Raw genomic sequence first — 27,088 nt, 5'->3', positions numbered from 1 at the left:
AAAAAAAATTAATGTTTTAAGTGCACAATACATATTTACATACTATATAGTACACATACATTTAGTCCCTTCACAGCTGTAGACTTTTGTAGCCTTTTCAAGTACTGGAAACATCGAAATAATAATAATAAAAATATCTTCATTGCTCATTTCTAGTAAAGACGCCGACATATCTGAATTTTGTTCACAATGTTGTGGTGTTTGTTTTTTTTTTTTTTTTTTTTTTTATTTAAACTTCTCCAAATCACATGAAAATCATTTATTTTCCTCATCGTGGTTTGACAAGTTTTCTAACTGTCTGGTAAATCAGTAAATTGGCGGGATATGGGATTTGTAGTTTTTAATGTGTGATTAAACAGTGGACTCCAATAAACTACAAACTACATACAATTGAGCTGAGAATTTAGATCTGTTTATTGTTGGGGTTTTTTATGTTTTATACTGGAGCTATTAACGTTTATTATTTATAGTCAACCTTTAGGAATTTCTAGTGGCACACGTGTGTCTAAATTAAAATGTACGTTCTCACAAGCACATTAAGAAACATATGCAACCAAATTAGTCACACTGTAGAGCCTGTTATGTTTCCGATTTAGTTCCTAAGAATAGTCGCCACAGTTATTAGTATTCAGGTGTACTTGCCGCTCGCTGTGTTATTGTTTTCTATAAAACACTGATATCCTGTCAGTTAAAAAAAGGCTTAATGCAAAAGCTTGTTTTAACATTCTTTATTACGCTGGCCAGACACCTGCGCTTACAACTGTATTGTCATATTTTCTAAATTCTTAATTCAAATAAAAAAACTGAAACCCGATAGTAAGAGAGACACCTGGGTAGCACTGGGTAATTTAAAACCTGCATATTTTGATTATTTTTATCAAATTGTGAAATGGAAGATGTCAAATAAGCGAAACACAAAAGAGATTGCTTATTCAGTCTGCTGGAGGATATGATGAATTATAATTATTTGATAGTTAATTACTAATTTGGACAAAGTACTCAAAGAAAAAACCTCTCTTCGCACGCAGCAGCAGCTGCTTCTGGGGCTATGCAAGGCTCAATTTTTCTCAAGCAAAGAAGTGCTTCTGTGTGCGTAAGGGAGTTCAGTGCAATTCGAAATGCCACAGCAGCAAGCCTTGCAAAAACAAATCCAGTGATTTGTATGTTAAACATTTAAGGTTTATTTATTTATTTTTTTATGTCTATTGCACAGGCGCGCCACTGTCTGGTGCGGATCGGGTCTGCAAAAGCTGTTTTCTAAAAAGGGGTAGTTTGATTTATGAGTATTATAAATGTTTAATAAGCCTGCTTCTTTCTTTTTTCATTTTGCTTAACCCTGTAAGGACCGGGATCATGTTAACATGATCACACTGAAATGGGCTTCTAGGAACTGTGATCATGTAAACACAACAAAAAAGCACTTCGTTTTTTAGATTTACAGGGCCACCATACTTTGTAGTACAGGCTTGAAACATAGGGGCGGGACTGACGTTCACTTCCTGATAGTTGTTTTTTTCGTATGACGTCACCGAGAGGGGCATTTGGTGTCTAAAGGCCAGAGACAGCAGCCAGCAAGAGTAAAAACATCACAGAAACTTGTTTAGAGCTAATAAAAAGGGGGAAACACTGTAAATCTGATGCATTTCACATAGAATAAATGTTCAAATATAATTAATGTCTCGTGATTGAATATATGTTATAGCAATCTCGGTTAATACAGGCAGGCATGCCACACAGGGCGAGGCAATCCACACACAGGCGGAGAGCGGGTGTGAACCTGGGACCTCTCACACTAAAGCACAGCGCCGATACCGTTGTACAAAAGAGCCGGCTCCCATCAACATGGTCTTGTTTATGAACACAAGAGACCCTAAATCGAATATTTGTGTAAATGTCCCATAATGGCACCTGTACGACTATTGCAACTATGCTCATTTGTTTTAGTTTTGCGACCTTGAACAGTAGTTTTTAGGCCTATATATTTACAATTTTCTCGTGTATTTATTGCTTTTGTAAAAATTTCAAATCCCAATTAAAACTGCTTCATGACATGCAAGTCACTTGTCCCTTACTCTGCATTTTGTTATAATGGGTTGGGGCCTAAAGTTTTTAAAGTGCTTGGATGAAAACTGGATTTAAAAATCAGATATTCACTCAAATTAAATATCTGTTCATTTTCAAAAAGTAATCAGCTATTATATTGCTTAGAGTGCAGGCAGGCAGCATAGGGGAAAGGGGGGCATGGCCCCTGTGTGTGTGGCGCCTTTATTTTACAACAAAATGTTACACAGTATGTAACATGTTAAAGTAAAAGAATATTCCAGGACTAAAGAATACATTGTGTAGGCCTTACTTTACCCTTACTTTACCCCAGTGATTTAACTACTTTTTTCATTCCTTGCCGTTGCTGTTTCTTCACAGTAAACAGTGGCCATAGACACGTTTTCATAAAGTAAAAAACACTTTGATTGGTTGGCATTTTGTGTGAACAATGCTGAGGAAACAAATGATGTAATATAAATTGAGTATGGAACAGTACAGTATTGGAAGATACTTTTGATTGAGTATGCAAATTATATTTTAAGATGCATTGTCTGATTTTATGTCCAGATTGTTTACACTGAACAAGGTCATTTCAGCTGTAAGCGTATAAGATTTAGTTGTGCTGATAAGTTTACAGAAATTAAGATGACAACATTACTAAATTATATATAAAAACTATTTTAAAATGCCATCACTTTCTTTTGATTTTCTAAGCAAATCACCCATCAGGTATGTACCAGACCCAACCTTGCTTGACTTCTGAGATAAGATCTGGCCTTAAATGCAAGTTAAAATGAACTTAATACATTAAAATTATCTTAAATACAAAGCTTACCCCAATTCTTGTTGACAAACTGTACAGCTGCTGTTTTGTTGTTCCCGGTTTTGTTTTTAAGTGAAAGCATTTTGTTTGCTGAAAGAAAAAAAAAAGGGTAATTTAAAATCAGTTTTCAAAATGAAACTTCAACTTCATTATCATTATTTATTTATTTACTTGTGGTTCTGTTGGTTCCTGGTCCATAGAGACGAGATCTTATAAAATCACTTGCGCTTTCTTGTCTGGTACTTGCATCAGTTTGGTCCTTGAGTCTAACAGCCTTAAAGCTTTCCTTTAGTCTGCAATATAAGGACGATACAGAGATTAAAACGTGTGCATGTGTATAAATATGATCATGTTGAAGGTCTCGGAAGTCTCATTAACAAAAAAACAAACAAGCATTGTGCTAAAAGAAGAAATATCATACCCAGTGAATTTCATCCCTAACCTGGTATCTCTCTCTCACACACACACTTACTTCATTACCTGGCATTAAGCACCTCCTCTTCACATTCTTCTTTTTCTGTATGTGACACACCACAAGAAGTTACCTCAACCGCACTGCTGTCCCAAACATTAAAAGCAATTTCTTTCAAGAATGACTTTGGAAATCTCTGGTTTATTCTTTTATTTCTCATTAATTGTAGAATTTGAGTAATGTCTAAAATTCTTTGACAGATCTGCAGAACAAGACAATTTCTTTCCACAGAGGCAAATCTGTCATGTGAAACTGCTGCTAAGGTTCTTTTAACACACTGTCCTATTAATATTTCACACCATCTTGTTAAATGATTAGAACTTTGTTCACTATGGATTGTGTGTAGAAAAGCTGCTCATGAACCATCACCCTCCCACAAAGGTAGCTGGCATCCAACGCAATACAAAATCTTGAACACTATTCATACGTTGCTCTTCTGAATCTAAAGGTTTGCCTTTTCTAAGGGCAAAAACAAAAAGTTAGCATTGCAAATAAGAAAACAGTGGTACAGTTCAGTAATAACCAAGGCTACTAAAACTACATAATAGCAGTTACCAAACTGGTCATCCACACCATGCAAGTTTGTCTATATCTAGGTGTCCAGATGGTTCCAGACAGAGTAGCAGAACGTCCAAAATCTTCAGGGCACAGACTAAAACTTCCGGAAATTTGAAGGGTGGGGATGCAGAGTGCGGTGGCAGCACAGTGATTTAAAAAAAAAAAAAAAAAAAAAAAAAAAGGATATACTGTAACTTGTGCTGGCAGCAAGAATTAAACTATCTTAACTAGTTATTTAACACAACCACACATTTGTTAACAAAAGGTATGCGTTACGGGACGTTCAAACCGGACGCGACACTCATGCCGCCTCCTTCAAAGGATTTTGCATCCAACATTATGCCAAAGTGGGGCTACTAAATGAGCATTCTGGTTCCAAGTGGGTCATTCCATGTGAATTCAGCACAAGTGGAAGCATCACCTGTTTATAACTAGCCACTGAGAACATTAAGATACAAGCTTTCATTGTCGACTGTGAAGGATTAAAGATTATATGATCTTCTCATGACAGAGTGATATTATTGGAACTATCAACCACTGAACTGCTTAAAAAGGCCATAATAACGGAAACATAGTGATTTTACAGTGATGCGTCTTAACACAAAAACAAGACAAAAGCACCCACTGATACCTCATTTAGGAAGCCTCGATACGATAATATGCACAGGATCTTACGTCTATTACAGCATGGTGGAATTCTTGCTGTTAAATATATTACAAAAAACATGACAATTTCAATGGAAGCTCCTGAGAATTAAGACTTTGACTTGGGTGCTAAAAGGAAAATTTAAAGAACTTTTAAAAAAGTAAAACTATATAGTTCTGACGCTGACAGCTACCCACAGAGACATTGGTATATGTTCTACAACACTGCCTTTTACATCGTGAACGGGATTTAAGAGAACGTTTCATGGTAAGCTTGTTTGTCTATTTCTACTACCATTGTATATACTGTGTACTGTTTTGCAGGTTAACTTCATTAATCTGAAATAGTTACATTGGAAAATAAATATCACTATGTTGATGCAATATGTAGATGTTATGGTTGAAAATGCAGATTTTGAGATGGTAAGCATTTTACAAATGCACATTTCAAAGGCTAGTGCGACCTCTGCCCGAATTTTTTTTTTTTTTATTATTTATTATTTCATTCCTTGCCATTGCCTTTTCTTCACAGTATACAGTGGCCATAGACACGTTTTCATAAAGTAATAACATGAGGTTTACTTGTGCCTTAATGTAGCTGAAAGAAACCAAACAAACTGAAATGTAACTTTAAAACACTTCAAATAAAACTAACATGGAAATGGCATTGTAAAATGAAAGGGAAAACGACTCACCATTTTAGTTCTCTTTTTACATTCCACATAGTCGCAACAAAAAATATAATATATACAATCGATATAAAAATCACAGCAACATTTAAAGTTGGGCACTGTAAGCGAGACATTTCAGAATGACTTGCTTGCCTTTTTTCTGTCATGAGATTCTCATTTGCGCTAAAGCAGCACGATTTTGACCCAAATAGCTTTCCATAGAGAGCACTATGTTTGCACGCGCATAATCTGGTTTGTTTACTTTTTGTTGTTTAAAACTTTTAAATAGGCTCTAGAGCTGCTGTGTTGATCCTGTGGCTCAAATGACTTTCAAATTAAAAACAAAAATATTTGAACAAGATTCAGCATAACATTTTTATTATGTACAGATTATTTATTGTTTATACATGCAAGTATATGCAATTAGCATCACTGTACCCATAAATACACGTCTTATTACTATATATACACAACCATACCTCTGATACTATAACTTAAAGTTGAACTAAAATATAGGCCTGTAAGTTGAAGTCCTGTCCATTCTCAATCTTGAAATGCAAAAAAAGTATTCAATTTGAGCCAAGAAACATTACAATAGCTTTCTACCATTAAAGCTTATTATGCAAACAGGTAGGATACAAAAATGTTTAGAACAAGATAAAGTAAAGTACACATTCAGTGATACCAGATCAATGCAATGGCTTATTCACATACGTAACTTGGTGTAAGTGGCACTCTTGCACTTCATCAGTACAGACACTGTACACGGCATTTATTTTCCTGTCTCAGCTTCTGTACACAAAAGACTTCTAGGGTTTTCCTAGACAGATCTGGACGGAACTCTGTGTGAACTTCACGTACACTGCTGAATATTCGCTCTGCATTACTGTGGGGTATTATCAGCATGGTTACCATCACCACGGCCATGATGCAACTCTGGTTGGCCTGTTGCTAGATATGAGATCCTCCCTATCTTGTAGCATACATTATATGCCCCGTCTGACCAAAGTATATCTTCTGGAATGTTCTCTACTTGGTATGCCGCAAACTCATTTTCCAAATGATCCAGCCTGTCACCTGATACCAAGTCAAACCTGACAAAAGCACTTGCCGTCTGACTGATGTCAGCCACTTAACGCATGTTTTAAGACCTCATCATGCACTAGCAATTTGCTGGCAATGCAGGAACTTGCATAATATTCCCTGGCAGAATAAAAAAAATATATATTAAAAATAATAAAAAAAGACATTCTTCTCACCTTTTGTGAGCTTCCCACCCTCCCTGCATTCCTCCAAATATCCCCTTGTTTTGACACCAATCACTAAATGTTCTCTGTCCTGTTTTTTTTGTCTGTCCCTTACATCTGCAATAAATGTGGGCCTCACACTAGTGATTACTGATAGCTTGATAAACTTGCAGAGACTAACCAAATGCAAGGAATCCAGTTCTCACTTTAGAACAGGAATGAATGTCTCTTCTCCCTGTAGAAGTGCATGCAAACCCTCAAAACATGGTAAGGTGGCTTGGAGAAATACAGGTCACCTTCACTAGTGGGTTTTCTACTAATACAGTACTTGTATCTACTAATACAAATAAATATATAGACTACACTGTGTGTATTTAAAAAAAGAAGTTATCACAACTTAAATAGTAATTCCACAAAAAAAGGTAGTACGCGCATATATATCAACATAAAAGGTATAGCGTATATATATAGCATATATATATATATATATATATATATATATATATATATTATTAATAAAATATAAATATTTTTTAGTGCTGATAACTGTACTCCATAAACACATTCCATTATAATAGGCTATAGTATTATACATTGCAGTGTCTTGCAATAAGGGGTATGCTTTTCATCAGAACAGATCAAAGATACCTTTATTAGTTGCAGAAGACAACTTACCAGCCCCCAACTTCATCCTTGGTCACAACTGTGCCTAAATTTCAATAATTTAATGCACTTAATACACTATTTAGTTAGTTACTGTTGCTTAATTTAAGGAAAATGGTAGCTATATCATATTAATTTTAGTATTTGTACTTCATGGATTTTTTAAATTAATATTTGTACCCTTAATTTCTGAAAATAATTTCTAAATAATAAATCTACTCATTAATGCCAATTAAATCAATTTTCCAGTTAATAAACTACCATCACAAAATGTATTTTCCAATTAAATTAATTCATAACCTGTTTTCCTAATTTACATATGCATAAATACACAATAAAGCCAATTAAAATGCACAAAACAGTTACACATACTATTCCTAGTTTCTGCCACTGTGAAGGATGGCTTGCCTAGTAGCTTTTTAGTCTTGGTTGGCATCTCACTAGACTTGGCTTTATGAACTACCGTGCTGGGACCTGATGAAATGCAGAACAAATATCTAGCCTTTTTTGTCTTATGACATCACCGTCGTTGTACAACTAGCTTTAAAAATGCATTATTAATAGTGCTTATAATAATTCAATTCAAACATTTTTCATATATCAAGTTATTCTTAAGCACACACCATGTGTTCACATGTTTCAGGATCTTCCTTGCTTCAGTGCCACACAAGTTCTGGCACTGCTTCAACTTCTTGTGCTATTTGCCACTTATGTCCAGGTAGTAATATATATTCTATAAGGAGCTCATCGCTTCTTGCTGGCAATATGTTTCCAGCCGACTGTTTTATTTGTTATCTTTGCTGTGCCTTTTTTATAATACGCACTGGGTCGTGCGGTTCCCATGATATATACCACGCCTGCGGTGTTGATAAGGCCAAAGCCGTCAGCCGAGGGCCTTTAAACACCCCAGACGTGGTATATCTATCAATCGGAACTGCACGGCCCAAAGTGGTTTATACTGCTTTGTGGAAAGAAAAATAATTAAAACACAATTAAATGGCAAAACCAGAAACTTATTGCGTATACATCTTCAGTGTAATATAGTACCAAATTTAATTTAATTGGTTGTTCGCTTATTAAAAATAAATTGCACATGTTTGTTTATTGTGAATTTCTGCATTGAAGAGCAGCTGCAATGGAGGCTGAAGCCAGATCTTGAAGTGAAGTGAATTTGTTAACTAGTTATATGCGAGGCACAAATATTCTAGTTTTCATCCTTTTGGATCTCAATTTAGTATTTTTCTTTTTTTTGTTTGTCGGACACCCTTGCGTCCAAGTCGTGCCAGATTTTACCCACCAATCCGACCGCACTGTCAGGGGACAGTGCCTCAGTTTCCCGCAGACACATCAAACCCAGGCAGGTAATTCGGGAGGTTGCGTTTGGCCTCGTCTTTACCTGCTTTTCTAAGAGTTTTCCTGACTGACAGGAGTTATTGCAGGTTTTAAACTCGTTGTCAGCAGTGATGTTAAAACTTCTACTGTTAAAATATGTATTTAGTCCAGCTCAGTGTTAAAACTGGAGACTGAATACTGGTCCCAGCTGAATTTCTTGCATGTGCATAAAATTCTGGTTATGTCGTTGAGATTTTTTGTACTTATTTTCATAAAATGGATGTCCATATTTTTTTCTTTAAGTACATTTAACCAGCCAATAGTTTTGTGTGTGTTTTTTTAAAATCTTTTTTCTTCTATTTCATTTAGCTGCTCCTCATCTACTGTTATCTGTCTATTCTTCCTGGTGCACTTTCTTTTTTTTCCAGATGGACTGCTGTCCTCACTCAAAGTTGGAGTTGTTCCAGTTATGTCCAGTTTCATCCCCAAATACATTAAAAGGAAATAGGTTAAATGGCACTCATTTTTGGATGTGATTTTGTAACGAACAACAAATAAAATGGCAGTTTGTCCTGGAATTTATAATGTAGTAGTGAGTAGTGATTTTTTCAGTGTGAAGCAGCTCATTAGTATGCAAGTCATACTATACGCTAATATACGCATGGTCATGTGATGCTGTTTAACCAATCAGAGGTGGTTATTTTTCCAAGCTGTGTTTATATTATACATATTGCAAATGTTAAATCACTTACTTGATATATGCTGATTCAATCTCTTCCAGATTATCTTCAGAGAGTAACTTTCTTTTCTGTAAACAGATTTACACAATTGACACAAAATTATGAATGTCGACCAATCCAATGCAAAATGTAATTTGAGTGGCACAATAAATATTGTACTTTTCACCATTCTAGTGATGCAAGTTCATGCTTTGCTACCCCCATGGACATGAAAAACTGACACTATGGCCATAGCATGAGACTCACATATATATACACACACACACACACAGAGATAATTTGATTCTTATAAACGGTTGATTCTTAAAAACGGACCGATAGGATTACTGTGGTGAAATGCTTTAGAATTAGTAAGGTAGTCTGAGAATGATTGTGCTCCACAGTGTAATGGGGTGACCAGTAGATGTCATGTGTTCACATGTGCATGCACACGGACCACACAAAGTATTGTTTAGTTAGTGCCAACTGAAAACTAGGTTTATTTTGTTTGTTTTACTAGTGGTTGTTTCCCCCACCGCACTAAGTAAAATAAAACCAACACCAGTTTTAAACTGTAAATCAATACTCCAACCTGATCATTTACACTGCCCTCGGCCACTTAACATTTAATAAAAGTGCCTCAGCAGTTTAAATACAGTATCAGTCTTTTAATTTATTACAAGTAGAAGGCAGGGGGCAGTTGCAGGAGGCAATCCCCCCCCCCCCCCCCCCCCCCCAAAATTCATTTCAGGGTTTGCAGGGGTCTAAAATGCATATTCGGGGCCTAAATATGTGCCTTAACAGGGACACAATTCAAAGTGTGTAACTGTTCATTCTTTATGATTTTAGGCATCCAGATTTAAAGAGATTTAAAAGTAAATGTTACTTGTGTGTCTATAAAAAGTAATTACAAAATATTTTATTTGTGTTAGAATTTTAAAATCACAAATTAGTCTTAGCACACAGTAAATTTCAAAGTAAGTAAAGTTCACATATTTAAGCAAACTGTTCGGTTTTGCAAGAATTTGTTACACGGAAAAAAGTGGTGAAACAGCGAAATTATATGTACTGTTGTTAAAAAAACGTGGTCGATGCTGGGGTATGCAGCCGATTCCAGGATTGAGGGGCACTACGCCCAATCTGGTTTTTTTTTTGGCCGCTGTGGCTGATTAAATCGGCGTAGAGGACGACGCCACAAGCCCGCAGGGTCTCCTTACAGCACCAGCTCTCTCGTATGACCTATCTCAGAGAGATGAGAGAGATAATGTCAATGTGCTACTGTGAGAACATCCCTCTTCAGCAGGAGGTGTGCAGGACTTCCCCCTCACAGCAGGGCCCTGATAGGGCAGCTTTTGTATATTTGCTCAGAGATTGACATTCAGAGAGGCTCTTCCCATTTGGTAATGGTTGTCATTCAAATTGAAAGGGAACGAGTGTTTAGCTTTCAATCCAGTGAAAAAATATGGACTGTTGGCTCAATGCTAGTACATGACTAGCAAAGTACGATCACAAAGAAATACCATCAGAGATTAAAAATGCCAATAATGTCTTGCGACTGAAGCTCTCTCCAGTTTCCCTGCCATCATCAGCAATTTGTGTGGCAACAAGCAGGGTACATCAATCACACTGATACTAGGTAAGTGTTTTTTTATTATTTTTTAATTAGCATCAGTATTGTACATTTTAGTCACCAAAAATTTAAAAATGCCAATAACATGTGTTTGTAATGAGGTCTGTAGAGATGTGTGGCTAGTGAACTTTTCTTTGCAGCAATTTCTGTAATTCTATTATTAGTAAAAATACATGACTGCCATTTGCCGTCACGGAATAGTCCTAGGTCATTTCTGAGTGATTGAGGCTAGCACAGAGGCTTCGCTGATTTTAATTTGTAATTACTATAAAATGATTTTGATGTTTCCAACTAGAGACCTGTTTGAGGGACTAGTTTTATCCAAAAGTAAATATGTTTCCGTTATAATACTGTCACTTTTATAATTGTATCCATCACACACTCCAAGGCGTGTGCGTTTTGTTGTATCATGTTAGTGTACAGACCTTTTTTTCTGTTTTCATTTTATTATGACTCTCTCAGTTGGGGGTACGCGTTGGACTCCATTTTTTGGAAATGGGTATGCAGCTTAAAAAGGCTGAAAACCCCTGTTCTAAAGTGATTTGGTACAATGAATATTCTCTACTCAGTGATACACCAACATTTGTATCACTGAGTAGAGAATGTGACATTTCCCAATATTTTCCCCAAAAGTGAATATTGTAGAGACACCTTGGTTGTATCTACAGCTTTATTTTTTGTTTTTCAGAAACAAAGTCAGTAAACTCTGTTGGCATATTTAAAAAAAACAAACAAAAATAAGAAATGGTGGTTGGTTCTGAATCAAACATATTTCCCCCCTCACTGAAGAAAACATCCCCCTAAAATTGAGAGGGGGCCACATTGACTTTCAGTCTGTAGGTCCTGAAGCAAACATTTATTTATTTAACATAAAAACACGATAAAATACATGTTCTAATATAATTAAGTCCAATACATCATATTTACTGCGTTTCCCTTTTTTTATATTAGCTCTAAACAAGTTACTGTGTTTTGTTTCTGCTTTTGTCCGATGGCCATTGTAAACCGTCTCCGCCCTTTAGACACCTCTCAGTGACGTCACAAAAACTGTAAGGAAGTGAACGTCAGTCCCTCCCCTATCCACTGATCTTTCAAGCCTGTACTGTAAAGTACCGTGGCCCCGTAAGTCATCAAAACGAAGTGCTTTTTTTTTTATCGTGTTTATACGATCGCGGTCCTAGAAGCCCACTTCAGTATGACCGTGTTAACACGATCCCAGTCCTTAAAGGGTTAAGAAAGGTTGACCTTTTACAAACAATTACTATGTGTTACTTAAACCCCTTTCACACTGGCATGCCCTACCTGGGTCGGGGCCCTGTGTCATGAGGATCAGGCTACGCGATTTCACACATTTTTTAATAAAGCAGGGTTGACCTGGGTGACAGACGCAAGTAAACAATGCCCTGGGAGCAGCTTGTTACTGACGCTTCCATCCAAGTGTCTCTGGATTGAACCGTCGGCCCAGATGTTGATTAGACCAAATGTTTCTTCATCCCTGCTGCAATCTGGCGCATGGTGTGTCTCAAATCAACAGAAATATGGCTAAATGGAACAAAACCTTCATGCAGACGTGGCCGTTATTTTGTCGGCTTACAAATGGTCGTCCTGCATTTTGTCTCGCTCAATCTGGGTCACATCCTGAGGTGGGTCTCTGCAACCCAGGTCTTCCCAGGACACAAGTCAGGAGTGCCAGTGACCAGAGCATTATTCACCCTTCTCTAAACAGCCTCGTTTTAAGAGATGCTAGTTCACTCACATTTTCAAATCGAAGACATTCACATGTTCCAAGACCCTTACCTAACATAAATAGCAATTGTTATTCATGTGCTCAATGCAGTGCAATACAAGGAACTAAAGTCTTTACTCATCCTTCCACAGGAACAAAGTTTAAAGTAAAAGGTTTTATTACTTGTACAACATTCAACTTAATCTACATGATCAAATGCCCATGTAGACTTGCTTAAGAAAAACATTATGACAGCTAAAACAGAGAATTAGCGAGCATAAAAGCACAATAAACACAAAGACATTCAGTATCCGGTTGCAGCACATTTTATTGTGGTAAAAGCTGAAATGATTAAACGTTTCTGGGATTTGTAAAGTGCGGTCAACCTTTATTTTGTTAATGTATCGGTTTTTGACTATGCATCTCACCAATTGTTAATGAGTTCTATAAGTCTTGGGATTAACTAAATAAATGAAAAGGAACCCCACTTATAAATATAAATGATTATTTAACAACATTTTCCTACTACAGTTGGATAACCAAATGCAGTAAAACTAGCCGTAAATCATCAAGAGAAAACATTTGGATGTTCTGGTCAGAGACCAAAACCCTTACTGTACCTTTTGCTGTTGAAATAGCTCCTGTCTTTTTCTTCTCTTTTTCTTCAACAGCTCCTTGTCTCTGTACCCCAAATGTAAAAGACAAATAATGAAAACCTAATAAAATGTTTATTTGGTAAATCACATGAATCATAATTCTTCGTTCATAAAAACATATTAAAATTACTCAACAGTTGCATATGAGAAAACTATGCAGACAAAGCATGAGAAGATTTTAATATGTTCAATATTACTGTTGATTTGTATTAATATTCTGTTAAAATGGGTTTCTACATCAAATGTGTTTTTGTTATTCCACTTAAGTGGGATAACAAGTAGAATAACATTCGTAGGATAACAACAAGCTTTTGAATGCATCTTTGCTTTCATACCGATCAAATGTCTGAAATACATGATTTTTGTTTTGATTTGGGACCACGATTTCCTTGAGAATGAGCTTAACCTGAAGCGCTTTTTTCCTGCACAGCCTCAGCAGGCCAGTAGAGGCATGCAGGGCTAGCATCACATCCCCACGTGCTGCCTGCTAGACAGATAGTTACTAGACAGCAAAGATATTGGTAGAGTCCATTAAAAGACAGTCTGTTATAATGTGTTTGGTTCATTTCTGACTCAGAAGCACGTTCATACCTTGTTCCATTACTGCTCTGAAGAATATGCAAGCTAAGAATTTTTTAACATTATTACACACAGGTTTGGGTGCTGGAGATTAAAAACTGAACAGTGAGGCTGAAACTCTTGCTGGCACCAGGGATTGAAACTTCTAGATTTCTTAATCTTAACCCATCTCGTTTATCCCTTACCCCTAAGGGAAGACATAATTGTAACAATACTAATTTATTTGTACCTGTATTTATATTAAGGCAGTTCAGCCAGTCATTGTCATCCTCACTCATTTAGATCCATAATTATCCTAAAGTTAGTTTTAAAGTAATGACATTTAATTTGTGCACCCTATGACTGGACAGCCAGGAAAAATCCCCATTAATTAATGATTTTTAAGCTCACAGATTTTCAATTCATGCAATGCTTAATGACATTTAAAAAAATGTCTGTATACCAATACATACATTTACATACTAAAATGAAGTTCAGTTATTTAACTATAGCCAAATGGCAGTCTATTAGTGTTATACAACAACAAATATGTTTGGAAAATGTAATGGCAGCTGGCAAATCACTATTGGTAATAAAGATGAATGCAATGAACCAACATTAAAACAAACTGTCATTTCTTCTTAGGGTTGTCAACTGGCCCCATAATTCCAGAACAATGAGACAGAAGAGGATTTTGAAGTTGCCTTTAAACTGAAGGAAATCAACATGTGAATTGAGCCCTAAACCTTTGCTAAATTGATGGTGATTAATTATCTGGTGATTAATTATCTTGAGGCAGCATGACAATACAATAACAGCATTTAACAAATGAAATAAGTACATCATCAATATTTATTTATTTTATTAATAGTTTTAAAAATATATATTTTAAAGTTTCTTTATAGTTTCTAATAGTATATCACCTTCTCCCACTGAAATCATTAATACTCAGCAGCTTTTCACTATTCCTGACACCAGACAGCGTGAACACTGGATCAGTGTTATTTAATTGGGAGATGTCAATGTAAATTAGGGCTATATATTACTAATACTATATATTACTAATTAATAGGATATAAATAGCATATTTTAAATATTGAGAACTGAAATATTACTTTGTACAAAATAAAAATAAATATCTTGAATAAACCTACACACGTTTATTCAAGATGCTTTTTTTATTTTGTGAGATTTGTATTATCACAATGATTCGGATAATTAAGAAGCAGTATAACTTAAGCTTAGTGCTCAATTCACATGTTTACTGCTTTCAGTTTAAGGGCAACTTAAAAACCATGTCTCGTCCCAAAGTGTTCCGGAATTATGGGGCCAGATGGCAACCCTATCTCTTCTCTCTATTTATATGAATATAGAAGTGTATACAGGATATCATGCAGGCACAGCAATGTATATTCCTTCTGTAGTGTTTGTGCACTTGGGTAACAGAAGTTTTTAATTAATAAAGGATACCTTTGGCGCAAGTTAGTTTACCACCTCCTTTAAAAACAAATCAAGTGTGGGCCAGGACAGGGCAACTGAGCAGAGTTAGGAAGACAGGGAAGGCTCTTCAGCATGATTTGTTAGTGTGATTTTGTGATGCACAATGAAACACACATATTTTTGTTGTACCGAAATGTAAAAATGTGCATTCTAGGTTGCAGGAAATTGCATATTTTAAAGTTAACATTAAAATAAATTCGAAAGGTGCACGTCGCCAGACCCCACTATGAGCCACGTGCTCCATTAATGCCACACAACACATGTGTATCTATTTTCATCTCTCAAATGTTGAAGCGTATGCAGTTACCGACCTGCATACATGCTGTTCGGATAAGACACACGTAACCCCTTCATGTACACCGGGTAGGAAAGAGAGATGCTGCAAACAGGGTTCGAAATTAATCTGTGTTGAAACATACATAGTCTGCTGAAAATAAAAGCAAAAGGTCAGCCAGTAAAATAATCTCTGAATTTATGTATTTAATATAAAAAAGTTACACATTTTACTGTTATTTATTTTATAAAATAGGTAAAGTATATTAACTGGGATATCCTCCCGCGATGAATAAAAACAATACACCATAAACGAATATTTATAACACTAAAGTGTAGTTGGAATATATTATTTCTGTGTAAATTGTTAAGTCCAAATATTTTAAGTAGTTAAAATTATTACTTTATTTATTTTCCTTTTCCTCTCATAACAATGTAAAAAAAAACAAAAAAAAACAACTTTGATTTGACATTCAATTATTTCCCAGTCTACTTTAGTGTGATACTGATAAATTAACACAACATTTACATTAATAAAGTACTGTATAATTATTTGTATCAGAGAGCATTTTACTCAGATTTGACTGATTCAGTACCTCTTAACCGTCTCCAGGGCGTTCCTCATGCTCCATACAGCATCCGCTTAAGCTTTTTCAAAACTAACTTCTTCGGGAATATCACTGTCGCTGGAATCAGCTCCCAAGTCCACAATTGTCTTCACTTCCATATTCCTTTTCCTTCTTGCACCATGTCCCACACACCGTTTCGTCACCATCTTTCCAGTTCATACTACCAGCTCCTCTGAACTAACACCCAAGCGACTACTGTACACCCATACGGGGAAGTCACACTGCCCTCTGCAGGCCTGGTGTTATATTGCCACTGTTAATAATTCCACATGAAGAGTTTATGAAATGAGGGCTGTTGTGCAAAATTTTCTTTTTACTGTAGTCTGCTTCATAGTTTATTCACCAACAATATTGTTTTTGTGTTGTGTCAATACTTAATTGGAAAGTAAATATGTCAAAGACACAAACACCTGCATGTTCCACACATGTATATGGTGGGCCACTTAAGCCTCCAGCTGCAGTAGAATCTTAACGTTTTTCCACAATCAAGACATTCTGTTTAAAATGGTAAATACGATTGCTTGTGCAATATGACTAGCAAGTAATTTGTCATAGTGAGCAATTATTTCCATGTAATTTCCTCTGTTAAGTTAATGTAACATGTCACCGTGACCACAGAGTGCTAGTTCCTGCTGAACTAGATATGCTGTGATGTTTTATAGATTTGTATCCAGATTTTTAAACTCATTAAATCCACCTTTTGTCTATACGAGTGAACTACCACATTTACTGAAAAGTAAACAGGACCAGCAAGGCGGTTCCCTTTGAATTCGAAGATGACTGTCAGAACAATACTTTTGGGATATGCCTGCTTGTTAGGTATTCAATGAGCATTTTATATCAAAGCTGCCAATAGTCCCCTCCGTGGAGTGACGTCCTTGGTCTCGCTTCCCAAGATACTAGTCACTGTACGGAGACTTAAGTCTCTTTTGCCTTTCACGGACAGGTAGGTAGGGCGAGTATAAAAACTAATCTTTTCCAGTTGTGTGATTGACTCTTTAAGAGCTTTTTAGAGACAGAGAAACTTGCCATTTTGACTGAGAAGGTAAATTACCAGTGAGAAACCTTCAGCCACACATTAACCCTTTTAATATGCTTTTGTTGCATTATACAATTTTGACAATATTCCAACAAAAGTATCTTAACAGTTTTACAATTTACTTTAAATTTAAATAAGACATTTATTGTGGCGCTGCCTCTGATTTTGAATCATCCTCTGATCCTACGCAGCCCTGCATGCTTAACTGTTGGCCTGCATAAAATTGCTTTATACTACTGTATAAAACACTGTCGTCTGCAATGCATTCAATTGTAACCATCTTTAGGGCTACTAATTGTTCTATCCTTGGAAATACCAAATTCCGTTTTTCAAAAATGGCCAATTCCATTTGTTCCTACTTTTTATCAACATATTAATAATTAAATATGGCATTTGAACATAAATATAATGTTGTTAGTTAAAATAAGCAGATGTAATAAATATTACCACAATTCATTTTGTTTTTTCAATCAGACTCTTGTTGCTGAAATAGTAAGTAAAGTACCCAAAGACACTTCAAACCTGTCATAATGTTTATACACATTACTTCACTCACTGCTGGCATTAAAATAAGCAGGAAAACCTAAGAATTATATAACAACAGTTCAGACGACCAAATGTCCAGCACAATTGTGAGAATCATATTTACAGTTTTCCACTAGCACAGTACTTCAGTCTACAAATAAAGGTGTTTTGAAAATACCTGTTTAGCTTTTTGCTGGCATTTACAATAACAATAAAAAAAATTAAACAGTTTAGTAACAGTCCAGCAATGTCATGTGAGCGTAATCCTATGTACAGTACAACACAAATTAAGTTTAGCATTTTACTGGCATTATAATAACCAGGATAAAAGTGTTGACTGACTTGTTGCTCTAAAACAGGTTCACTGCTATGTATTGCCTGATAGTAATTTTGAATGTAAACACATAATTAATCCTCTCAATAGTTTTTCTTAATTCTGCAGTTTTATTTGCAAGTTTTAAAAAGAGGCGTGTCTCTAGACAGAATGTCTTTATGAAACCAACGGTGTGTAGTGTAGTGGATACATCCTTTACACAGTAAAGTGATCAATTTCCTTTAAGGATTGTGTAGCTAGAAAAATAGTTTTTCGCTCATTTCTTTGTTGTTAGAAAATATAATTCAAATAAGAAACGGCTATGGTTTAAAAATGCTAATTAAAGTTTCATGAAAGGCAGGTATAGTGGAAAAAAATTAACTAAACAATAATGAAATACGCAATTAAGTTAGCTTACTTACTTCAGGAAAGCTCCGTCTTGAGTACGTTAGGTCTTAGTTTTTCAGCATAGAATGCAGTGCTTTGTCATTGTTGACGTCATATTTGCTTTCTTATTCTCTGTGTTTCTATCGATTGGCATTATGATATTTAATGGTATTGACTTGTACATGAGCACGCAAATTACAGCAAAACTTTAAGAATACTATTGCACCATCCTCATATACTAGATAATCAGATTTCTTTTAACTCTATCTTACCGAAACATTGCTTTTTTTTCTTCGTTGGTGCAGCCCCCATGTTGAGTTTCAGCAGAGACATGGAATGAAGTCACATGATGAATAAACTCGCAAAAAAAAAAGGACACGATATGTCTTAAGTGTGTATTTTCGACTAATGTGCCAATTACAGTTTTACCGGTATCAAAGAGCTTGAGAGGAGTTCTGAAATGGTCGTTTTTTAAAAGGGAAATAAAACAAACACCATCAAGGTGTGAGTATTGTGATTTGTATTTATGTTTACCAGAGTATTTATACTTCTAAATAATGCAGGAAGATTGTGTGTCACTGATTTTAGTATTCAATTTTACAATGAGTTAAAAACTGCAAAGTTCATGAGCAGGACTTTCTATAGAGGCAGAATCGCCAGATGCCTGCTTTGCCCACCCTGTATTAGATTCGCATGTGCCCGAGCAAGCTGTCTGCATCAATGTGACGTGCATTTTTACAGAGCGAAATCAGAGAATCATCTGCAAGACAGCCACAAATATGCTTTGTAAGAATGGTCTCAAAATAATACATTTACCTAGAGATGCTGGAGTCTCGATTGAGGTTGATATTTATGATAATAACTTGTGACAGTTAATAAACTGAGTGCGAAGGTTGTTGCCAGTTACTGCGAAAAATGTGCGCATTTTAGCCTTTACAGGGAACGCTGCTCACGATACAACTACAGTTCTCCTTTAGCGGTTCGTTCACAACCATAACAAAGCAACAGATCGCTTAGCCAAGTACCCTTTTGTACCATCAGTTACGCCCCCTTGGTTAGCGAGTGCAACTGTTTCTCCTCCAATCCGCGGTTTCCACATTGCTTCCCTTCTGGGGCGATGACTTGGTATACCGGTGCTCCGCTCCTTTCTAGACGGCCGACTTCCACCTTTCCCTGGAAACACTGTTCCCTTTACACAGCGCCCTCACAGATCAGGAGGGAGATTTATAACCAAGATTCATTCCTTCTCTGTCACAACGGCCCAACAGCAAAATGAAATCTAAATGTTACCCATGCACAGAACTGCGTTAAACATAAAATGCAATGCAATTTAGCAAAAGATAAAAAAAAAAAAAAAAAAAAAAACCAGCAGTTTCCAGAATTAAAACAGTATCCAAAATCAGTATTCAAAATTGCAGAATATAAGGCCCTAATGTCACAGTTCACTTGCAAATGAAAATGCACAAAAACAACAAAAGATCGCAGAAAATGTATCACACTATATAAAACTATTTAATGATTCACTTTGTTACATTACCGTAGTTTGTCTCGTTCACTTCGTTTTTGCAGCATTTTCATCATGGGAAATTGGAGGAAGCTCAATGTAATGTGAATGAAAAAAAAGCGGGCTTGTAACATTGAAGAGATGTGCTTTGTATCAGAAAACTGGTGGGAGACGGAAATTGCATGCGACGGGTAAGTGCATTACACGCATGTATATATATATAATTATATATATATATATATATATATATATATATATATATATATAATATATATATATATATATATATTGTATATAAGAAAGTATTCTTAACATATGGATGGTAAAACATGACTGATGTATATCTGGGTAATGGATGAGTGCTTTGGAAAATAAAAACTGAAAAGTTCGAGCCCTAATTATAATGTTACACAACAATATATATAGTTTTCATTTTTACCTTGTTCTAATTAAATATGAATAATTGAGAGACACTTTGGGATGTAAGTTTTTTATTAAGCGAGAGTTGCCGTCTTCATTCTTCAGTGGTATAAACATCATATGAAGTATTTTTTCTTTCAATTTTTTTTCCTGGGACGAGGAACCTTGAGTGTGTTGGAATTGATCGAGGTTTTCTCTTTGAAATTTTGAGGAGGCACTGCATCCCTTTCCTTCTCTGAGCCTCCACTGAGGTGGTTCATGCCATTTATAAAATGGCTATTTCAAAATGAATTGTTATTTGGGGGACGAAAAAATAATTAAAATAATTTTTAAATAAAAAAATGCACTTTTATTATGTGTCCATAGTCCCAAAGGAAAAACATTTCATTTGTAGTCAATATTTAGTTTTAAGTTTTACTTAAAAATAAATTGCACATTTCAATGTATTGTGAATTTCTGCATTAAAGGGTTTTTTTTGGTGAGGGACAGATGGTGGGGATGTTGATAAATAAGAGCTGCATGGCTGGTGTCAAAGGTGTGCTGAATGACATGCATACGGCTATTCTCTTCAGGCTTGGTGGTGAACCTAGACAAGAACAGCACCAACAGTTTCTGCAGTTGGTCCCACTTCCACCAGCAGAGGGGGAATGCCTGCTGGGTCCCTTTCCACCAGCAGAGGCAGAATGCCTGCTGGGTCCACTTTCCCCACCATCATGAGAGGAGCTGGAGCTGCCGCTCCTTTCACCAGAAGAAGGACCAGGCCGTGATGCTGGCATTCCTCAGCAGCCACTGCATAGTCTGCTGAGGGGAGCATGGCGGAAAACAGCCCGGCCTCAGTGGCCACGAAGAGGGCTAGCACCACTGCAGCCACTGCCACAGTGGCCAACCACCGCACCACGACTGGTCCTGACTCCGTCATCGCTCTGGGATGCCTGCCTCGCTTCGCATCGCGTCGCCTGGGGTTGCCTGCTGCTCCGCATTGCCAGTGGAGCTACCGGTTACAGGGTATGAGGGAGAAGTGGCCAGGGACTCCCCTCCCGAGTTCGCCTCCCAAGGGACCGCTGCTGCCTACGCCTGTGGTCGCCCTCAGCTCTGCTTGACCGCAGGGGTCAGTGTGGCCGGAGCCCCACCAGAGGGAGCTGCCGGCTGTGAAGTGGGGAGAGGTCAGACCACCTTCCCCTGCAGCAACTTCGCTGCTGGAGTCAGTGTGGCCGGAGCCCCACCAGAGGGAGCTGCTAGCTATGAAGAAGGGGGAGAGGTCAGGAGACCACTTTCCCACACAGCAATTTTGCTGCTGGATAAGTGTGGTGGGAGCCCCGGAACAGGGAGCTGCCAGCCACGAAAAAGGGGTGGGTGAAGGACCTCCCACCCTAACCCTCTGTTCCTGGGCCGGAACTGTGACCGGGACTTTGGGACTGAGGGGGGAAGTAGCCATCGAGGCCATGTGTGCTGCACACAAGGGGGGGGGGGGGGGGGGGGGGGGGGGGGGGGGGGTGGGAGGTGGGGGGGGGGGGGGGGGGGGGGGGGGGGGGGGGGGGGGGGGGGGGGGGGGGGGGGGGGGGGATATGTGGCAATGTTCCCCACCCCTATGCGTATTTGTGTGTTATATGTTGCGTGTGGTGTGTTAATGTTGGTGTATAGTCATTGGTACACAGGATCTAAACGGGTTTGTGTAACACAAGGGATTTAAAATGTTTATTTGTATTTAGGCACAAGGATTGCACATCACTCCACGTGCAGATTAAAAAGTATATAGTGTGTGGACATGGGAGAGCACTAATTTAATTCATGTGCAGTTGTACCGAGATTCCAATTGAAAGATTGATTAGTAATCGAGTCTCGGTACAGCTGCATAAAAGCAGCATGTTTCACTCGTTTGGGGTTGTGTGTTCACGGCGAAGGAATGGGTGTGGAGAAGGAGAAATAAAATAGTAAAATAGTAAGTTTAGTATTCGTTCCTGTGTGTCAGTGTCTCGTTTAGTGTTTGTCTGTTTGTTTTGGCTACCAGTGCCGTGTCCTGTGTTTTGTTTGTCTTCAAACCTTTTATTTTCTGTTCTGTTTAATTATTAAATGCTGTGCGCAACCAAGTGCTCAGCTTCACCAAACTCCACATCTCTGTCTGTTCTGTGTTGGTTGTTTCTGGTCTGACGTCACCCACTACAGCCGTCTTTGTGACAACCCCATAGAGTTGAATGGGGCTCGGCAGCTGAAAATATTTACCCACGTTGCAAGATGAGGGAGGTGCCCACTCTCCTGAGGAAATCGAGGCCGAGTTTACAGTAGTCTTACACCCTGGCAAGCCACAGTTCATGACGCAGGGTCTTGCGACAGTGGGTTCAATCAGCCTTGCCCTTCCATCGGGGCCTACTCTCCGGTCACGGTTTCCAGTTGTACGCTCTCTCTCTCCAATCTCCCTCGGCTTACAACAGAACATTAGGGCGAACTACTGTGATGGGTTGAGCCAGCGCCAATTAGTGCTGTGCATGAAACCCCTTCTATATACACTGGAACGTGCAGGAAGTCTCCCTCTCCGGTTCTCCCCACTACGCTTGATTGGCTGCACAGCAGAGAAGTGTTTCCCGATGGCCCACATGCTCTTGGGGGTTGGGGCTGCTATTATATGGGCAGATTGCCCACACTGCCAACACACACAGTCTCTCAAAGACCTGGGGTCGGTGCTGCACGGTGTGGGCTTTTCATCCAGCATCACCGCATCAATAGGTTGAGCACAAGTGCCTTCTTCAAGGTAGCAGGTTTACTGAAGCATAATTGGTGAAGCTCTGGGGGCTGCAGACATCTCACTCATTGGGCACGTCTCCCATGCCCTCACCACGCTGGGCAGTTGACTCTGGTATGTCTGCACAGTTTCTAGCTGGCCCTTTCTCCCCTCATCTAATGGCAGACTTGCATTCATTTTCATCTCACTCACTGAACGGTTGTCTATCACTTACGTTTAGTTTATTACGGTCTTCTCGCACTCTCATTACTTTCTCTCAATTCCCTCACTGCCTGACTGTCTTATTCACTCACCTCATACTGTTGTTGCTGTTCTGCAGCAGTGGTAGCTGTTAGGTTCAGCTTCGGCAGCAGATGTTGCTTGTCCCCCCAGCTGTGTCTCTTGTACATTGTGCCGTAGTTCCCCTTGGTGGTTCACTGTAGGTTGGTAGGGGAAGCAAGCTCCTGATTTTAACGCAGCATCTGCTGGTAACTGCACTCTGCTACCATCTCTCCCCCACGGGTGCATGTTTACTCTGACAACAGTGTAACGTTGAATGTGCTGTGGGTTCTAGCGGAAGGTGACACAGTGTTGATGACAGTCAAGGAAATCTCAAGAACCGAACCACACTTAAAACAAACTCAACTCGAGCCAGTGGCACTCCCCCTCTTAAATACTGCTACCTCAGACTCTCATTGGACACTCATGCACCCCTCATTTGCACATTTTCGTAACCAATCCCATAAAGTACACAGACAGCACACACGTCATCACTCACTCACTGACAAGATGGTTATCGGTAGGGGGAAGAGTAAAGAGAAAGATAGAAAACATATTCTCACATACACAAGCACGCTCCTATTCTAACAATAACTATTTACAGAATTTACATTCTCTGACCCCTTTTTTCCTTCCTCACCCACAGTCTGACAATCCACGTTTTATATATAGTGCCTACAGAAAGTCTACACCCCCCCTTTCAAAATGTTCACCTTTTTTTGCCTTATAGCCTGGAATTAAAATGCATTACATTTTTTTTTTTATTTATTTACACATCCTACCCCACAACTTGCATGTGAAAAAAATTAATTTGTAGAAAATGAAAAATAAAAACTGAAATAGCTTGGTTGGATAAGTGTCTACTCCCCTTGTAATAGTACTCCTAAATTAGCTCAGGTGTACCCAGTGCCTTCAAAATCACACACCAAGTGGCCTCCACCTGTGTTAAATTGTAGTGATTCACATGATTTCAGGATAAATTCAGCAGTTCCTGTATGATCCCTCTGCTGGGTAGTGCATTTCAAAGCAAAGACTCAACCATGAGCACCAAGGCGCTTTCAAAAAAACTCCAGGACAAAGTTGTTGAAAGGCACAGATCAGGGGATGGGTACAAAAAAATATCAAAAGTCTTGAATATCCCTTGGAGCACTGGTTTTATGGCCAAGACTGGTCAAAGTGTGCATGTGACAATAATATCACAAGCACTCCACAAATCTGGCCTGTATGGTAGGGTGGCAAGAAGGAAACCACTACAAGAAAGCCTACCTTGAATCCCATTTGAAGTATGCAAAAAACACTAAGGAGATTCTGCAGCCATGTGGCAAAAAGTTGTGGTCTGACAAAATTAAAATGGAACTTTTTGGCCTAAATGCAAAGCGTTATGTTTGGCGCAAATCCAACATAGCGCATCACCCAAAGAACACCAACATGGTTCACAGTAGGGATGGGGATATTTCTCATCGGCAGGGACTGGGGCACTTGACAGGATAGGGAAAATGAATGGAGCAAAGTACAGAGAAGCCCTTGAGAAAAACCTGCTGCCCTCTGCAGAAAGCTGAAACTGGGACGGAAGTTCACCTTTCAGCATTACAATGACCAAAAGCACACAGCCAAAGCTACACTGGAGTGGCTAAGGAACAAAAAGGTAAATGTCCTTGAGTGGCCCAGTCAGAGCCCCGACCTAAATCCAATCGAAAATTTGTGGCATGACTTGAAGATTGCTATCCATCAACGCTCCCCAAGGAACTTGACAGAGCTTGAACAGTTTTGTAAAGAAGAATGGTCAAATATTGTTAAACCTAGGTGCGCAAAGTTGGTAGAGACCTATCCCAACAGACTCATAGCTATAATTGCTGCCAAAGGTGCTTCCACCAAGTATTAACTCAGGGGGTGGAGACTTATCCAATTATGACATTTCAGTTTTGTATTTTTAATATACAATTTTTGCTTCATTAAAAACTTTTTTCCCCTTAACAATGTGGAGTATGGTGTGTAGATAAGTGGAAATGCATGAAATTCTGAGGCACTGGCACAACAAAGTGTGAAAAAAGTTCAAGGGGGTGTAGACTTTCTATAGGCACTGTGCATACATACACACATACTTTAAAAAATCAAGAATAAGGAAAATTTCAAATCATGGTGGCAAGAGATTTTTTTCTACAGTACAAATATTGATTTGCTGAGTGCTGCTGGCTTGACAGTGTTGACTGTGACACGGTTCAGTTTGTATTAATAATGCTCACAATCAGTTTTTTTTTTTTTTACTAATAATATTTATTTCAGTTTTAAACTAAACTATTGAGTTATCATAGCTAATACTAGATTCAATGTCAGCTCTGTTAACACTTGTTTAAAATTACTTTTTAGCTACAGTGGGATACCACTGAAGTAAAGTGATTTCTAAGGCTGTGAAACTGCCGGTTGATGCTTGTCTCGGAAGGTCCCGGTCTTTCACATGGCAGATGTAAGGCACCTTTTAATTGGATAATATATTACACATACTATTTTATTTAAATTCATTGGTTCTCATTACGTTTTCAGTGATCATATTGTTTCTTCCACACAGCGCTTTATTATAGAATGTATTACTTGCTAAACATTTTTGACTGCATATATATTTATTATAAACCTATTATACATGTTATTATTATTGATTATTATTATTATTATTATTATTATATTATGATGATGTATGATGAACAGACACTTTTATCCAAAGTGACAGAGACTAGGTGTGAGCTATGTAACTGGTCCTGCAGAGTCACACGTCCCATCTGAAGTATACATGCACCCGTACATATATACATGTACAAGTTTTCTTAAAAAACTGTAGCTTCAGCGAATCTGATCCATATAGTCTAACAGAGTTAAAATATCAGCAATTTAGGTTAATGATAAAAAAAAATGATTCAGTTATAATGTTTAGTACAGTACATTTTTTAAAATATTGGTAGTAAATCAGGTTACCCTACTCACTGTTTCCCACTACATGTTATCGTTGTTATAATAATAATAATAATAATAATAAATACCTGAATCCGAATCCTGACAGTGCAAGGCTCTTGCCAGTAGAATGTGGTTATATTCCTGTTGCTATTGATGAACCAGTATATTTCTCAGTGCTGTCCACCAGGACTTCTGGAACTTCATTATGTAGTATATTAGTCTTGCAGCAGGCTGCTTTTAAGAATTGTATTTGTCTTTAACAAATTCGTAGAACCAAGATTTTTTTTTTAGCTTTTTCATGTTTTTGTACTTCAAAACAAATCTTGCTCAATGAACTTGCGCAAGCCTAGTGTAGCAGGAATAATACAGTGACGCTAACATAGTTTGGAGAAACATGACTTTTTAGGTACCCATGATAGATGGTACTTAAGCTAGTGTACAATGAATTGCATCTTCTTACTAAGGGGGGCAGAGCAATCTAGGCTAAAGCAATCAGCTATCCAATGTCCAATGATGAAAATAACAAAAGTGTAAAAGTTGTGACAGAGAGAGGAAGAATTCAAACTGTAAATCTAGCTCCCGATCAGAAAGGGTGCTGTGTGAGGTATGCTTCCTCCTAGATGGGCCACCCTGGCGGTAGGCGGAAACCAGAAGATGACCATATTAGGGGGAGTACCCGGAAGGACCATTGCAATCAGTTGCGGGACGGCCCTCTATTGGAGAAACCATGGCAACGGGTTGATTGTAGGGAGGAGTTTTTTGGGTACAAAGGGGAAGCAGCTACGTCAGTACTCCCCCTTGCGCTGAAAGCACA

General features: G+C 37.9%; 1 protein-coding gene across 1 annotated transcript in view; it reads right to left on the bottom strand.

Annotated features, from left to right (window-relative positions):
- The window catches only part of LOC121313947 (nucleolar protein 7-like), a 28,689-nt gene extending 12,446 nt beyond the window's left edge, over window positions 1–16,243 (bottom strand). The window contains exons 1-6 of the mRNA XM_041246722.1: window positions 16,181–16,243; window positions 15,555–15,670; window positions 13,150–13,210; window positions 9,207–9,262; window positions 3,038–3,159; window positions 2,879–2,956 (exon numbers count right to left, since the gene is read on the bottom strand). Of these exons, the coding sequence (XP_041102656.1) occupies window positions 2,879–2,956; window positions 3,038–3,159; window positions 9,207–9,262; window positions 13,150–13,210; window positions 15,555–15,670; window positions 16,181–16,243 (496 nt within the window). The remainder of the gene's footprint in view (window positions 1–2,878; window positions 2,957–3,037; window positions 3,160–9,206; window positions 9,263–13,149; window positions 13,211–15,554; window positions 15,671–16,180) is intronic.
- Between the last annotated feature and the right edge of the window lie 10,845 nt (window positions 16,244–27,088).

This window comes from Polyodon spathula, chromosome 4 (genome assembly GCF_017654505.1).
Source record: "Polyodon spathula isolate WHYD16114869_AA chromosome 4, ASM1765450v1, whole genome shotgun sequence".
Taxonomy (NCBI): Eukaryota; Metazoa; Chordata; class Actinopteri; order Acipenseriformes; family Polyodontidae; genus Polyodon; species Polyodon spathula.
This window is presented reverse-complemented; position numbering and strand designations above follow the sequence as displayed.